Below are 17,088 nucleotides of genomic sequence, written 5' to 3' on the forward strand. Positions count from 1 at the left end.
AGAGAGGGCCCAGGAGGGGAGTGTTGCATGGACCAGCTGCAGGCTCTGCAGTCAGTGCCACAGACCCCAGGGTGCCTTTGCTGTCCTGCCACCCTGCCCCCACTGCCCTGCTTGGGGATCTGACCAGGCCCCTAAGTCGGCAGGGTTTTTTTGGGGCCCAGCAGGGGATACTTGGTGACTCTCAATGGGTTTACTTTGCCTTTGGTGTGACTAGTACCTGGCCCTGCCAGCAGAGCCACCTAATGGGGAACGCTGCTGCCGGAGCTGTAGTAGTGGCAGGGTTTAGTGACCCAGTGTCCAGCACGCAGCCCCCTCGCACGCAGGGAGAGCACTGTGAGCCTCCCGCCCTGCACTCTGGGGACAGAATGTCATTAGCTTCGTAAGTGGCTGAATACAATGGACAACCAATCTGATTAACTTCTAGCACCGGCTTCGGGACGCAGACAAACAGAATTACATGTGCACCCTGCGCTGCAGCTGAGCTGGAGAGGGGCTGGGTGGTGACTGATCAGACGGGCCTCCGTGCTGGTTCTACGTTCACCCAGAATTGACCTTGGTCATCAGGCTTGGGGAGTGCACGGCTCTCCTTGTGAGCATGTGACAGGGGGTCCAGAGATGGCAGGACCCCTGACAGGGACATGCTGAGTGCAGCCCAGACCCGTGCCCCTCCCAGGATGGCTCCGGAGGAAGTGGGCAGTGACACCGCCTTGTCCAGTTGCGTTTGCCGTCTGTGAGTCCATTACCCAGGGAGAGATCGATGGAGCTCCACATCGATTAAACCAAAGCCCCATCTCGTGGGCGGTGGTTCGTAATCGAATGAATGCAACAGAAAGTTTGCTTCCACTGAGCACTGATGTATTACTCAATGATTATTTTAAGAAAAGGGGTTTGGTAGCCTTTGTAGCAGAGTGCTTCCACTTAGTGGTCAAAAATGTGTTCTTTTTTGCCATTTCCTTCAGCATCTGGGAAACCCCACAAAAGCAGTGCCTTAGGCTGCAGTCGAACCTAGAGGCAGAGGGTGTGGACTGGGCTCTGGATCAGGGGCGAGGGCCCTGGACTCATTCGGGCCACCTCCTTGGTGCTCACGTAGCCAGTGGGCATCAGTTGCAGCCGTCTTGGAACCCCGTTCCAGGTAGAGGCAGATGGCAACATGGAAGCATAGTGTGGTGGCCCGGAGAGATGACAGCTAGCACTGGGACCCAGAGGCTGCTTCCTGTGGACCTGCAGGCCGAGCCTGCTGCCAGGGTCCATTGGCACTGTGTCGGGGCACACTGTTGGAGTGCAGGGTTAGGAGGTGCATGCCCACAGGGAATGGAGGACAAGGGCTCCCTGTGAACCCGGAGAACACTGTCAGTGAAGCCAGGAGCGTGGTGCTGGCTGATGAGAATCTGAGAGCCCTGGGGAGCGCCTGTTGTGTCTGAGCCAGGCCCGTGACCACACCTGAGTGCTGCTGGGCTGTGATGCGAACCTGGCAGTTACAGGCTTTCGGGAATAGGGGTGCTGAAGCACACGAGTGTTCCCCAGTTACCGGCGTGTCTATCTCCAGCCGGCCACCTGTCCCGTCAGAGCCAGGGCAGGTGTTAATGGCATTTGCAAACACTCTCTTTACTAGACACTCCAGGGAGTCACAGACTGTCCGGTGGCATCCGGTTCCCCGGTCCCCCCCAGGGACGCAGCCTTCGCTTTGCCATGGGGTGGTGGCTGGGCTTGGGGCCCACACTAGGCCATCTCCTCTGAGCACCTGCCTTGAATGGGCTCCTGCCCCAGGCAGCCCCCACCTGCCTCTGCCCCGGGTCGGGGGGTCGGGCTCCGAGCACAGGACATGCGGGACTGTGCTCAAAGTGACACTCTGCGATGTGAGCCTCAGGACAGGGCGGCTCCCGGCCCTTGATGGAGGAGCGCCACGTGGGACGGCAGTGTTCATTTGTCCTAACTATGGACCTTTCAGCGGATTGGTCCCCCTTGTGTTGGCCAGAGTGACTGTGATGTGAGTGACCGTGCCGGTGAGCGAGCGAGCTAGCTCACGGCTTCATCGTTGCAGGCTCCGCCTGGTTCCTCGGGCTTCTCCGGGTGCGCGTCACCATCACACAGCTAAGGTCATCTCTTCAGGGGGCTGGGGCCATGCAGTGACCATGGGAGCCCAGCCCCCTGCCCAGCCCCCTCCCCCATTTCACCAACACCCAAGGGTCCGCTCTGCAGAGGACACCAACAATGAAGGGGAACCTGTGGAGCTGACATGTCATCCTGTCTGATGGCACACGGCCAGCAATGTACTTGTGGTCTCACCACCCATGTGCAGTTTCCGGGGTGCTCCACAGGGCACCTACAGACACTGAACGTGGTCCTGGGCCCCGGCCCCAAGCAGCTGCCTGGGTCCTACCTCAGCCTCTAGTGTGGCCACTCCAGACCTGCCTGGCCCCCTGGGGATTGAGCAGAGCCATGTGGCCGCTCACTTTTGCTCTCTCATGGGCAGTGGTCTCCTGCCCTCAGTGGATGGCGGAGCTGATGAAGGAAGAGCGGCCTCCTGGTTGGCCTGTTGTCAGGCTGATCACTGTGCTTAGCACCATGTGTCTCTGACCGTGGGTGACAGGCAAGCTCCACCAGGGTCAGCTCCCTGCGCAGCTTCTCACCAGGTCTCTCTGCCCGCAGGCCCTGGGCAGCTTCTATTTCCTCCACGAGTCTCTGAAGAGCATCCACCAGTTTGACTTCAGAGGTAAGCGTCTGGGGGCCCTTCTCCCCCTGTAGGCGGGGGTGGGGTGGTGAGGCTATCAGATGGGGAAGGAAGGGAAGCAGGGAGGTGGGAGCAGGACACAGGCACTGGCCATGTGTGGAGCCGGGAGGAAAGGCCTCGCCCCACATCTGCAGTGACACGCCTGCTGCACGCTGTCCCCCTGGCCCTTGGGGACACTGAGCCTGTCACCAGCGAGGAGCACCCTCTGCTGGGTGTCACCTCCCGGTTCCACATGACGTTGGCTGGACTCCGTTGAGGGTGCTGAGCCAGATCACATTAATTTGAAATGCCACTAAAGTTGTAATAACTGTGAAGAGCAACTAATTATGTCAATTTGTTCAGATTCATTATTTTTGCTCACTCGGGAGACAGATTGCCTCTTAAGAAATTGAAAAGCAGGGTCTTCTGTCAGTGGCTTGGGGAGCAATTTCATCAATAGTGAGAGCAGGATTCCAGCCAGCAAAATTATTGCTCACCTGCATGTTGTCTAAAGGCCTTCGAGACACATTGAAACACCATTGCTGACTCTTCCCCTGGGACTCAAGCTGTTGCAGCACCCACCCACCTAACCCCCCCCCCCCAGCAAGTGAGAGGGAAGAAGGGGCTAGGGCTAAGCAAGCCGGGCTGACGGAGCAGAGGCCACCCCAGGGCTGGTGGGCCCAGCATTGCCCTGGCTGCTGTTGGGCATGGCCGGCCCACTGCTCACTGGGCGCTGCAGGTCAGTGTGCAGGGGCTTGGACCAGGGCTTGAGCAGGGCAGGGACTGTAACGAAGACGGCATTCTCTGTTGCTGGTCTCAGGGTACACGCGCCAGTTGGCAGTGAGCTCACGCCACCACTCGTCCACGGTCTGCAGGTGACCCTGTTCTGAGAAGGTCCTGGGAAAACCAGCTCCAGGTTTATTCGTTTGAGTGTCATGTAGAAGACAACCTGATGAGAAACAGAAACCAGTTCCACTCAGTAACAGGGACTGAGAGTTGGGGACAGAAGAGCACCCAGAGGTGGAGAGCAGCCTTCTGGACCCCTCCCAACAAGAGACCACTGACCAATGACTCTGCCTACGTCCCCCAGAGGACTGAGGACCCAGGACTGGCAGCTACCCTGAAAGCTAGAGACATGACTGACACAGACAGCCTGAGACCCTCACTGGACACTGGCTCCAAAGCACAGTCTCCTGGGGCCCCTCAGGAGCTCAGCCAGGTTACACTGTGAAGGGCCCTTGGGGAGACCCTTTCATGCAGTGGGAAGGGGAAAAGTAGCCATTTTGAAATAGTGCACCCACTGTGAAATAGTGAAGCCTATCGTGAGGATGCTGCTGCATGTCCCATACCCCCACCTCCACCACACACACAAGGCTCAGGATGGCAGCTGACAGGGCTACGATGTGAGGAGGGGGCCTAGACCAGCAGTGCAGGAGGTAAAACCCACAGCCAGAGGATCTCGGTGCCACTGGCACCTGCAGGTACAAGAGACTTTAGATCCAGCCTCACTCTCGCCAGCCCCGCTCTCCCCCGCACCCCGCTCCTCCCCGCCCCCTGCCGGCACTGCACATTACTTATTGCCTCACCTCCTGCACATCGTGTCTGGCCACCAACAGAATTCACAAGAAGAAGTCTGAACGCACAAGACAAGCCTCAGATGCCAACTCAGATGTGGCCGGGGCTTGGCATAACCGGGCAGCAGAGGTCTGAGGAGGCGGGGGCCGAGGGCAGCAGCGATTGACAACGTAGAGATCCAACGGGAGAAGTGGACAACATGCTCGGACAGATGGCTAGTGTTGACCTTGAGACGGGGGCTCTGAGATTGAAGGATCACAGGGGAACGTTGGGAATCGAGGGCCCAGAGGAAACGCGGCACGCCTCTGGCAGTGTGTCCACAGACTAGACAGGCCACGGAGGGTCTGTGAGCTTGGCAACGGCCCTGGAAATTCCCAGACGGAAAAGAGGAAAAGACGTGGGGAGATAACTAAATACAGGCATGGCAACTACGCAACGTGTAGCCCTTGTGCCATGGGAATGCCAGAGGACAGAGCGAGCCAGACGGGATCCTTGAAGTAGCAGTGCTTGACAATTTCTCCAAATTAATGGCACACAAAATCATAGGTCCAGGAAGTCCGGAGAACAAGCAAGGTCAATAAAGACAAAAAGGTGGCACATCGGCGTGCCACCTTGCCCCTACGAGGAACCAGAGACCTGGAGACGGTCTCTGGGAGCCAGAGGGCAGGGGACCAGGACTAAGGATTGCGCCAGCTTCTCCCCAGCACTGTGTGTGCCCGAGAGGAGGGTGCGAGTGAGTGTTTAGCGTGAATGAGTGTGAGGGAAATTTTTCTTCAACGTGAAGGTGAAATCAAGACTTTCTCAGACAAAATTCAAGGGAACTTGTCAGTGGTTGTCTGCTGTCCGCTATGTTCCGGTCTGTCAGACGTGGTGTCCTGCCTGTTATGGTGCTTGCACCGATACCACTGGCATTTCAGATCCCAGCAGAGTCACCTATGGTGCCCAGCTCTCCGCAGAGCTCCCAGACCGAGACAGACTGGGAGGAAGGGCCGGGCGGTCTCCTTGGTCAGGAAACTGACCAGTGACACCTTCGGAGCACGGCCCGAGGAAGTGCCAGAAGATGAGGGCTTCAGGTTGAAGGCTCCCAGAACCCAACTGAGCAAGAGCTGACTCCCCGAGCAGGCCACTCCAAGGGTGAGGGCGGGAAATGCTTGCGACGCTTTCATTGGTCGGTTGGGCAAAGCTCAAAATGAGCAGAAACACCTGCAAATGCCCACCAATAATTACTAGATTGTGGAATGTGTGTGCCAAGTTTGAATTTCAGAAAATTGGAAGTTGTCAGAAACTGAAACGCATAGAAGTCATTGTCCTCGGCATTAGTGGGCTGAAAGGTACTGGTACTGGTCATTCCAAGTTGGAGACGCATGTGGCTTATTGTACAGGAATGACAAACAGAAGAGAAACGGCACCTCATTCATCAGCCAAAGGACATTTCAGGATCTATCTTGAAGTGTGTTGCTGTCAGCAACAGGGTAATACCCATAAGGCTACACAAAGACCGGCTCACAGGCCTCTTACTCAAGTACATGGATTCCGATATGGAAGATTGGACCAACGTCTGCTGTTGGAAACTGATCAAGGATGCAGCCAAGGGGCCTTGATTGGCGTTTAGATGGTGATGTTGGAAACAAGAAGGAGCCATAGTTGGGACATGTGGTCTTGGTGACAGACAGGAGAACAGACACCGTGGGATGGAATTTTTAAAGACCAACATAATTATTGCACATACCTTCTTAGGAACATTGTAAATTGCACCTGTACACATGTACCTTCCAGGATGGAGTGCACGGGAACCAGTTGACGCCATCTGTGGAGAGACCACAGAGATGCTCGCTATCCGCAGTGGGAACAGGCCAGGGGCCAGCTGACGGGCACACCGCCCACTGCTTATGAAAGAGCAGCGGCCATCGAGTCTACTCCAGCCTACAGCGGCCACCCTGTGGGACGGGGTAGAAGAACCCTCGTGGGTTTTCAAGACTCAGTCTTCACGGGAGGAGAAAGCCCATTTTTCTCCCGAGGAGCGGCTCGTGGTTTCAAACTGCTGACCTTGCAAATGACAAACTCCTGGAAGTCAACAGACAGCCTCGACTTTCCAGACAGTCCTCGGAGCAGCTCGATGCTGGGAGCACTTGTGACTGAGGACCAGCGGAGGCTCAGACGGGAGTCACTGAGAATGCAGACGGCCATCAGAGACGGGAGAGAAGAGGAGTTAGAGGATGCCAGAATAGACTTGCTCTCGCAGGTAGAGCATGGCAAGGAAGCGCATGAGACTGGGCTCCTTCTTCAGAGCGGGGCTCAGACAGTGCTCAGCGGTGGAAAGGGCAGACGAGCCTGCTGGTGCTCTCGGGTACTTGGACAGCCTCAGGGCAGGGCTTGTACACGGTGAGAGTGGCTTCATGGTGGGCGAAGGGCCACCAGCCCGGGGCCGCCCTGGTCAGTGCTAGGCACGAGTGGGAGGAGCTGGTGTGGGAGCTGCCAGGTGAAGTGTCGGCATGTGGTGTCGTGAGTGTTGGGTCATCCGCCTGCTGGTTTTCCAGAAGCCCCTCCCCCTGCTTTGTGTCCAGCTTGTACTTTGTCCGTCTGCCTCATTAAAGAGACGGTGCCCCACCTTGTCCATGGCATGGAGGGAAATGACCCTTCATGAAGGCCGCTTCCCCTCTGGGACAAACAATGTGCCTAGTGAGGGCTTCTCCTGATTGAAGGCCCATCTGTGCCCCAAAAGGGTCACCTGAGTGGCCTCTGACTCAGACCTCTCTTCATCCTGTTGAGCACAAACCTCCAGCCCAGGGGCCCTCGCTCTCGAAGTGAGCAAGGCCTCCTGACAGCCCTTGGAGGAGGGCTGAACAGTGCAGCACCAGGACCAGCCCCCCGGAGGGGGGGGTGGCTGTCCCAGAGGGGACAAGCTCGGTCCACGTTGGAGGAGGACGGAGCAGGGCAGCCCCAGGACCAGCCTCAGATAGCCGGGGGGGGGGGGGCTGTACCAGAGAGGACAAGCTCGGTTCATGTTGGAGGAGGACGGAGCAGGGCAGCCCCAGGACCAGCCTCAGATAGCCGGGGGGGGGGGGGGGGGGCTGTACCAGAGAGGACAAGCTCGGTTCATGTTGGAGGAGGACGGAGCAGGGCAGCCCCAGGACCAGCCTCAGACAGCCCCCCTCCAGGGAGGGGTCCCAGGGGGGACAAGCTTGGTGCATGTGCTCTGCTATTGGTGAAATATTCACACTGTCTTCCTCCTTTGGGGTGAGTCCAGGTCACAGATCTGGCAGGGGGTGGCGTGGGCGGTACCTCTTGCTCTTTCTCCTCCAAACCCACCACTGCTTGGCCCCAGAACACCAGGGGGTCTCTGCTGAGAAGCCATATGTGCCCGTGCACACACACACCCCTGCACCATGTCTCTGGTGTCCTCCCGAGTCTCGGCAGTGTGCAGTTGCTCCCACACCGCACATGCACGCCACCGCATCAGACACAAGCTCGGACTGGAGGCCGCCATGTGCCACTGCCCCGGCCCAGTGACAATGCACCTGGAGCCAGCACTGCGGCCGTGGGTCCGACCAGGTAGTCGCCCTCCTGCCCTTGGGGCCAGGGCCGCCTGCTGTACTGCCCAGAGAAGCCTCAGTGGCCACTCCTCCAAGCCCAGCCGGGCCTTGCGCGGTCAGACCTTGCTCCAGGAAGCGCCCCAGCCCTCCTCGGGACAACGCTGAGCTGGTGGCCAAGCCACAGTGTGGCCACCCATCAATGGGCTGGCAGGAGCAGGGGCATGCAGGCCGCTTCCCATGATACCCATCCCCACCCCACGGCCCTCCCACCCCCAGCACCATGGACACGGGCTCTGGGCAGGAGCAAGGCAGCCAGTGGGAGGCAACGGGCAACGCTGGGCGCAGGTGGTGGTACCCACACATCCCAGCTAAGAGGGGGTATGGTGAGCCCCGTGACCCTTGGCTGACCCTCCTGTGTGCTGAGGGTGGGTGCTGATGCACGGAGCCCCCTCTCAGTGAGGATGTGGCCTCAGGGCAGGTGGGGGTGGCTGCAGAAAGGGTGTGCTGGCCGAGCTGGTCACCATCATCCCTCTCCCCACAGCTAAGAAGTACAGAAAGGTCACCGGCAAGGAGATCTACTCGGACACGCTAGAGAGCACGCCCATGCTGGAGAAGGAGAAGTTCCCCCAGGACTACTTTCCCGAGGTGCTGCTGCAGTGCCGGGGGCTGGCCGAGGGGGGACGCTCTCAGCGAGGCCTGGCCGGGTGCCTGTGGTGGGCAAGGGCTTGCTCCCCACAAGCTTCCTTCTGTCCAGTGTGCTGAGTGACCTGAGGTGGCAGGGCCACACTGACGCCACAGGGCCACACTGAGGTCCCTGATGGACCATGTGGGGACATCTCCTCACACACAGTTGGGAGATACTGAGAGTGCCCCTGGGTTTCCTCTGGTGTCCTGAAGTTTGAGTGTGTGTGCAGGGGGTTTGTCTGCGTGCCGTGTGTGTGTGTCTGAATGTGTGTGTGCTGTGTTTCTTTGTGTGTGAATGAGTGTGCATGGCAGGTGTGTGTGGTATGTATATGTGTCCGTGTAAATGATTGTGTTAGGGTTCTCTGGAGAAACAAAATATATCTGTATATATTTATGCAGGTAGATATATAACAGGAGAAATAAACAGTTAATTAAATTATAAAGCTGTACAAATGGCTCAGTGCAACTCACTCCCGTGAGACAGTTGTGAGACACTGGCAGTCCTTCAAGTCTTGAGTAGTCAGTCCTCTGTAGAGCAATTCAGGCTATCCGGGCACAGGCAGCAAACAGCAAGGCATGTCACCAACAGTCAGCCAGATGACAGGGTCCCACAGTCCCCAGCTCAAGCGATGTACGCTCCAGTAGCGTGGTGAAGCAGGTCTTGAAGGAGCCTCAAACTACAGCGACACAGTCCATGCGTTAGGTGTCCCACAGGTAGTGTAGCTTGCAAAATGAGCCACAGAACAAGCAAAGCAGCCACACATTGGTCTGATGATCAAAGAGCAAGAGACAAGAAAGGCGAGGCTCGCTGAGCCATTTATCTCTGCCCTTCAATTAATCCCACATGTGTTCATTGGCCAGGTTGGCACAATAAACTACCTACCTCAATGATGCATGTGGTGGGGATAGTGTGTCTCTGTGTGTGTGTGTGTGTGTGTGTGTGTGGTGTGTGTAAAGTGAGAGTGTTTGTGAGTGTGTCTGTGTACTGTGTGCGTGTGTGTCTACGAGAATGTGTGTATAGTAGGCGGGTGTCTCTGAATGTGTGTGTGATGTGCATGTGGTGGGTGTGGGTGTGGGTGTCTGCATGTGGTCTGTGTTTGAAATGTGTCTGAATTTATGTGTGGTGGGCTGGTGTGTGTGCATGTGGGTGGATGGGTGTGGTGTCTGTGCACTTGGTGTGTGTGTGTGTGTGTGTGTGTGTGTGTGTGTGTGTTTGAAATGCATCTCTGTGTGGTGAGCTGGTCTGGTATGTGTGGATGTGACTGTGATGTGTGGTGGATGTATGTCCCTATGTGTATGTGTGTGTGTGTGTATGCATGTGGTATGGGTGTATGTGTCTTGTGTGTGAGGTGTGTATGTGAACATGTGTGTGATGCATGTCTCCATGTAAATTTATGGGGGTTGGTGTGTCTGTGTGTATGACAGATATGTATGAATGTGTGTGGAGTGTGTGTAGTGTATGTGTGGTGTCTTTGTAGGAACATCTGTGTGTGTGTGGTGGATGTGTACCTGTGTGTGTGAATGTGTGCCTCTGTGTGTGTGAGTGTGCACATGATTGGTGAGGGTGATGGGTGGGTGTGGTGGGTGTGTACCTGTGTCTGTGTGTGTGAGCATGCACGATTGGTGAGGGTGGTGGGTGGTGTGGTGTTTCTTCACAAGGTGTTCTTGCTGTGCCCAGCTTGGACTCCGCCACTTTTCGGGGACATCGTAACAAGCTCTATGGGGTCCCCTCCCTCCTCTGTGTCGGCGAGGACCTTAGGCTGACCCTCTTGGTGAAAGCATGTTTGGGTGGTGACGGTGAGGCAGTGCCGCTCTGCCTCTGCAGGTGGTGCTCGCACTTAGGGCACGTCTCAGCGGTGCCGTGATAGAGGAGAGCCGCTCTGGCTTCTGCCTGCTCCACCACAAGAAAGATGGCCCCACCGATCTTCCCGGACTCACCACGAGGCCCGGGCACGGAGCTGATCTCCAGCAAGGCCACAGCTTTATTAACTTGCTTTATGGCCGAGCTCCTGTGAAGGGGCCGTGGCAGCTCTGTGAAGGATGGCGCTCCTGCCACCTCGGCGTGCGGCCTCCTCATTGATTGTCCCCCGAGCCAAGGACAGGTGTCAGCAGTGGGTCTCCATCCCCATTTGGGCCAGACTCTGCCGTTGGGCCCTACACCTGGGCCTGGGCCTGCTCGCTCCTCTGCCCTGAGCCCAGTGAAGGGAGGGGGTGAGGCAGAGCCCCCGGGACCACCCAGTGCCATCACCAAGGCTGCCTGTGTCCTGACGTGATGCCCACAGCTGCGTCACCCAGGCCATTGGTGTGCCCTGAGGAAGTGCCCACGGTACCGTCCATGACCTGTGGTCTGATGCGGTCTGCGTCGTCACCACTCAGGCCGTCCTCTCTGGCTGAGGCGGGCTTCGCCTGTCTGCACTGCCCTCTGTCCGAGTCCTGCCATCACGTCGGCTCGGACTTGGCATCAGAGCTGTGGTGCCGTCTCTGGGGAGATCAGTTTCTGTCCTGACCCTGACCCTGACCCAGGCAGGTCTTCCCTGTGGCCGACCCTGGTGGAGGCCATGAGAGCCGCTGTCTCTCACCCAGGAACCAGAGTCGGCCTCTCAGAGACGGTGCCAGGCGGGAGGGGCAGCGTGAGCACCTGGGTCTCCCCGAGGCTCGAGTCATAGGGGGACATTTACTTGGGGTCACACTCTGCTGTCCTGCAGCTTTCTCCTCAGCTGGCCTCGGGGCCCCTGGTGCTGTCCCCGGCTCTGCCTGGCCTCCCCTCACACCCAGCCTGGGCTGTCCAGGCCCTGGGCTGTGTGGCCCAGGGAGCTACTCTCCTGGGGTTCCCCTCGTGGGCACTTCCCTCCTCAACTCAGTGTCCAGCCGTGTGGCTTGTGCGGTCTGCTGGGGTAGGGCTGGGAGCCCATGAGTGCTGGCCAAGGCAAGAGAGAGCTGGGTGAGGGGGGTCCTCACTGAAGAATGGCTGAGCGAGGAAGGGACTTAGGGAGGAAGGGGTTTCAGTGAGGAGGGGCTCAGGGGTAGGTACGCCAGAGCACATCAAGAGCCTTGGGGACTGGCAGGAACATGGAGAGACTGGGCAGAATCCTTAGAGCCCTGTTGGTCAGCCACAGGCTGCCTTGAGATTCCCGAGACCAGTGATGACAGCCAGGCTAGACTGGAGTGGGTAGGACAGAGAACGTGTCTGTCCCTCCCTGCCTGTGCCTGCCCTTGACCTGAGTGCCTTTTGGGACCTGGAGTCCATCCCCCACCCCACCCCCACCTTCTGTCTCCTCTCCCTGCATTCCCCAGGCCCCAACTCCTTACCCTACCCTCCTGTGCCCAGTCTGCAGCCTCCTTCCTTCAGTCCCCAGTTGACTTAGCTGGGCCCTGGGGGCTTTCAGCTGAGTATGGCCTCTGGTGGGCACAGGGTGAGACCAGGGCCCCCAAGGAGCCTTTGAGCCCTGCTGGGTGGTGGTTTCCTCCAGCATACCTGAGCTGTGGGAGGTGGCACTTTCCTCCCACACCTTTTCTGTGCCTGCGTGGACACACTGCATGAAACCAGCCCACCGGCGGCGTGTCCTGTGTCCTTCAGCCTGGGAAGGCAAAGGAAGCCAGGTCTCACATGACACTAGCGTGCCGGCATTAAACGTCCAAACCACACACGTGTCCTTGCATGCAGGTGAGACGGCTGTGTGCCTGTGGAGGCCCCCAGAGCAGTACTGCCGTGTGACTGTGGCCTGGGGGTGCTGGGGAAAGGGCCCTCGCCTGGCTCCTGCCGCTCACCGCCCGCCTTCCATGCCTTTCCGTGGAACCTCCGCTTCGCTGGACATTTTCGTGGAGGGAATTGGTTCAAGACTGATTTCTCTTTCTTTTATTACTATCACTTATGGATAATCTAAATGTAATTACAATGACGGCAGCATAATGCAATTCCGAATAATTACAGCGCGCTGCATATAAAACTAACAAAGCTCCCTCTGCTGATTTGTGGGCACACTTGGCTCAGCGCACACCCGATGGGGCCTCGGGGAGCGGCACTCCAGATAATGGGAGGCCGTTTTTAGAAAGCAGATTTGTGTAGTCGATCAGGCCGGGTCATTTTTTTCCCCTTGCCTGTGGTGAGAAATTGGTTGTTACCATAGATCACAGCGCCGCGGTGAGCTCTTATGAAAGATGGATCCATTCCGCTAATGCTCCGAGGCGGGCCTTTCACGGGGCTGTGTAGTGATAACCTTCCACGGCCGCTCTCTTCTCGGCCTGATTGATGCCTTCTTTTAGTGGATGAAACTGCCTGTATTCGCAATCCATCTGAGGTAAAGGCATCCCATTAACAGGCCTCGGAGGGGCTTCACCGGGCCGGGTGGGTGGAGCCCCTCCCCAGGCGAGGCAAGGCAAGGCATTGGTCATCCTGGGATGGGCGTCCCCTCACCTGCAGTCATGTCTGTGACCTGCTGGGTGCTCAGAGTGAGTCCGGGGACCAGCAGCAGGAGGGCGCTGGGCCTAGTGGGAGGGGTTCGTGAACATTGAGGATACAGGCCCAGCGCTGGGACCCGAGCCTGCCGAGAGCTCCCTCCATGGCAGGCAGGGGCCGGGGACACCCTCCGCTGTGTGCCTACGTCCAGAAACTCCCCTGAGTCCCAGGAGTGACTCTTGCTGACAGTGTTCCCAGGGTGCCACTGAAGCGGGACCTTCCGATGACTGTGCAGTGTGGGTCCCCAGGAACCCAGACTTATCTTTTTAGGAGAAAGTTACTCAGCACCCCCCTAACCTTGGGAACATCTATCTGCGGCCCGCCCAAGTACAGGCAGCTGCTCCTGCAGTTCCTTCCTTCAGGGGCTTCTCAGGGCATGGGATTTTTGAGTTTCTGCACAGCCCCGCCCCCCGCCTGGTGCCGTGGCTGCCCTGTTGACCGTGCTGAGCGCAGCGTGGCGGGGGGTCCTGTTTCAGTGCTTGGCTTTATGGTCACGCCGGCAACATGCTCTGTCTTCACTTCATGAAGGGATTTACTCAGGGTCTTGACACCTCGCCTGAGGGGATGGGTGTCTGTTTTCTCTGTACGCTGGTCCACTGCCTCGGCTGGGCCTGTACGGCTCTTCGCCATCGTTGTCTTTCTCTCCAGGCAACACGGCGGCCTCCTCACCGCAGCATGGACAGATCTGGTGGCGATGTCCTGGGTGTCGTTAATGGTGCATGGCTTTGCTGAGCGCCAGACCTGTGGGGAGAGAGGGTCTCTGCGGGTTTGGGGAGTTTCCTGCTGGTTCCCTCTGCCATTCTGTGGGCCCTTCATCTCCCCGCTCGGCAGCAGGCTTGGCATGTGTCTCTGATGCTCTGTGGGCCTTTTCTGTGGCCATGTCTAAAGTCCCAGGGTGGCCCAGACCGCTCAGCGCCTGAATGCTGGCCTGAAGGTCTGCGGTCTGGCCCCTCAGAAGAGCCTCACTGACAGGTGTTTTGAAGACCCCTTTGTGTCACCGGGGGGGGGGGGTGTGCTCTCCCCAACCTCCCTCACCATGCCCAGAGGTTCTGCAGCTCTGCGTGTGGGCCCCCTCGGAGCCCAGCTGCAACCTGGTTGACATCTGTGCCTCTGCTTGGCTTTAGAACACAGGGCACGGTTGTGGCCACTTTCACACAGTAACGGAGAGTCATCCTCACTGTGTTCTCATGCTGGACACAGATCAGCGTTTCTAGCAGTGCCCTGAGTGCTGAGAAATAGGCATGTGTCCCCTGGGCTGTGGTCCCGCCTCGACCGCTCACCTGTATACCTTTACCTTTCAGTGCAAATGGTCCCGGAAGGGCTTTATCCGGACGAGGTGGTGCCTTGCCGACTGGTATGTGCAGGGAGCTGGATGCTTTGACCTCAGGGCAGATGGTGGCTCTCCACAAAGACACCATTCACCTGGCTCACGGCTTGGGACCTGGAATGGGCCATGTGTGTCCTGTGAGGCTCGGGTTGTGTGGTTGAATCAGGTCTTGAGTCTAAGATTGGGGGTGGAAGGTTTCCATCCAGCAAAGATGCCAGGCCAGGCTCAGTCAGCTGTAAGAAGCTGCTGGTTGGTAGCAGGAGGTTGGCTCTGGCTCCCTGGCCTAGTGCTGCCCCTCCGTGCCCTGTGGGGTGAGGTGGGTGCCCTGTGGACACCCAATGCTGCTGGCAGGCGAGGGGCTTACAGTCAGGGCCCCGTCGTCTTCTGAGGGCCCCTTCTAGGTGAGAGCAGCCGAAAGCTGTGAACAGGACTTGCTGCCGGGGGTGAGGGGGCTGCACCGGGGTAGGCGTCAGCACCCACCCACCCCCATCCCCGGGCTGCCAGTCCAGTGCATCTGACAGAGGGAGGTAGCCCACCCGGGCGGGATGGGGCCATGCCCCCATTCCCAAGGGGCCTGCCACAGAGCAGTGGGGTCAGTCGGCCACCACCCCGTTCACCGTCTTTCTCTCTGCACAGCACCTTCGACCTCGTGAACATCCATCTCTTCCATGATGCGTCCAACCTTGTGGCCTGGGAGACGAGCCCATCCGTGTACTCGGGGATCCGGCACAAGGCTCTCGGCTACGTGCTAGACAGGTAGGGAGTGCACCGCAGGCCCCAGCCACTGTGTTCAACAGGCGTCTCTGGCAGAGACCGGACCTTGCCTTGGGCCACTTTGGAAAGATACCTGTGAAGTGATAAGAAAATGCACCCTGTGCCATCACAGGGAGAACGGAGCTGGTGGGGGAGAGGAGGGCTTTCGCGCACAGTCCACTGCCAGAGGCTGCAAAGGGACACCACCTGCAGGCGCCTGTGTGCCTGTTCCCAGCACCCGAGCTTCCAGAGACTAGGGGACAAGTTGCCATGGGGGCATGGGGTGTGGCCGGCCTCTGAAAGCAGGCCCGGCTGCCTTCCCGCTGTCCTGTGAGCCTGTTCCCAGGGCCTCAGAAGGTGTGTCCTTGTCCCCAGGGGATCGGGAAGAGTTCTATACATGTGTTCTCTGCATTGACTGTGCATGTACATGTTGGCATTGGTGTGCTGTGTCTGTTTGTGCCTGGGTACATGAATACACGTGTGCTGTGTGCCTGTGCATATGAGCATCTATGTACTCTGTGCACAAATGTGTTGTGTGCTATTGTGTGCATGTTTGGGGAGGTTGCTGTGTGTGTGTGTGTGCAATGTGTATGCATATACATGTGCGAGCAATGTGTGTGCACGTATATACCTATGTGCATGTGTGTACCACTGTATGTACACAAGTGTGTTGTGTGCACATTGTGTGGTTTCTGCATGTGTGTTGTACTCATGTACACGTGGGTGTGTGCTGTATGGGTGTGTGTCTCATCATATACATGCACTTAAGTGGTGTGTGTCTGTGCATTCATATGTATGTGGTGTGTGTGCTTGCGTGTGCCTGTGTGCCTGTGTGCTGTTGTATATAGGTACACGTGTAAACATGTGTACATATTGTCTGTTGTGTGCACATATGTGATGTGTGCCTATGCTTATGAGGATGCATGTACTATGCATGCATCTGTGTGCATATATATGAATGCACATGCCTGGATGTGCCTGTGTTCCATTTGTATCTGTGTATGTACTGTGTGTACATGTATGTGCCCATGTGTCCACACAGTTGTTTTATGCAAGTGTGTGCATGCAGTTTCCATGGTATATATCCCGCATGTGTTGTGTGTGTGTGTGTGTGAGCATGCACGCACATGTAGGTATGTGTACACAGGTTTTGGTCCTGAGATACCCACCAGTGACCATGTGTGGCTAGCTCATCCATGTGCTACCCATCTGTCCTCTTTCCCTGGGGCCCTTGTGTGGGTGCTATGGGCAGAGCGCCCGGGAGGGGCCCTGCTGTGCAAAGCCTGCCAGGCCGAGGGCCCGGGACCTCCCACAGGGCTGGAGGCTCGAGTGGAGTGCGCACAGCTTTGGGAGCTGGGCAGGACAGCGTGTCAGGGAGGGGTTGGGGTGGGGCTGGTGGAGGGTTTGGTTCCCATGGGCAGCTCTGGGTGAGCGCAACCAGCCGAGGCTCCGGCCTCCACCGAGCAGTGAGGCCACCACAAAGGCTCATTCTGTGGGAGCGGTGAATGGTGGGATGCCCTTTCATCGGCTGCTAACCTTTGGCGGCCACCAGCAGACTCCATTCTGCCCTGCTGGTGGGGGACAAAGCCGAGCTGCCCTTTGACGGAGGGCTGCCACCAACAGAGCCCCATTCAGGCTTTGGGAACCGCCAGGAGCATTGTCTGCGGGCTTGCAGAGCTGTGGCCGGCACTCACTGCTACAGGGCTCCCTGAGACCTGATCCAGCCCACCGCTGCCTGGCAGCACTCTGAGCTGTGAGCGGCCAAGAATTCCCGAATAAAGGGTTAAGTAGGAAACCCAGAGGGGCAACGTCCCTTTATCCTGAGTCTAAACACTTCAGAAGCGTGTCACGCCTGCAGTACCAGGTTGGGGCAGAGCCCAGAGGAGCAAGACAGTGTGTTCACGGGCCCCTGGTGCCCATGGTCACTCACACCACAGACTCTCCATTGCCCATAGATGTCACCCATAGAGCCCAGCACCCATGGCCACTCATGCCAGTTATACCACAAGACCCCCTGCCCACAGGGCACACTGTGGAGCCCAGCACCCAT

At 57.9% G+C, this 17,088-nt stretch overlaps 1 protein-coding gene across 1 annotated transcript in view; it reads left to right on the forward strand.

Annotated features, from left to right (window-relative positions):
- The window catches only part of INPP5A (inositol polyphosphate-5-phosphatase A), a 122,013-nt gene that overhangs the window by 79,776 nt on the left and 25,149 nt on the right, over nucleotides 1-17,088 (forward strand). Inside the window, exons 5-8 of the mRNA XM_075533881.1 lie at nucleotides 2,650-2,713; nucleotides 8,360-8,463; nucleotides 14,260-14,312; nucleotides 14,922-15,041. Coding sequence (XP_075389996.1) covers nucleotides 2,650-2,713; nucleotides 8,360-8,463; nucleotides 14,260-14,312; nucleotides 14,922-15,041 — 341 coding nt within the window. The remainder of the gene's footprint in view (nucleotides 1-2,649; nucleotides 2,714-8,359; nucleotides 8,464-14,259; nucleotides 14,313-14,921; nucleotides 15,042-17,088) is intronic.

The sequence above is a fragment of the Tenrec ecaudatus genome, chromosome 16 (genome assembly GCF_050624435.1).
Source record: "Tenrec ecaudatus isolate mTenEca1 chromosome 16, mTenEca1.hap1, whole genome shotgun sequence".
NCBI classification, from domain to species: Eukaryota; Metazoa; Chordata; class Mammalia; order Afrosoricida; family Tenrecidae; genus Tenrec; species Tenrec ecaudatus.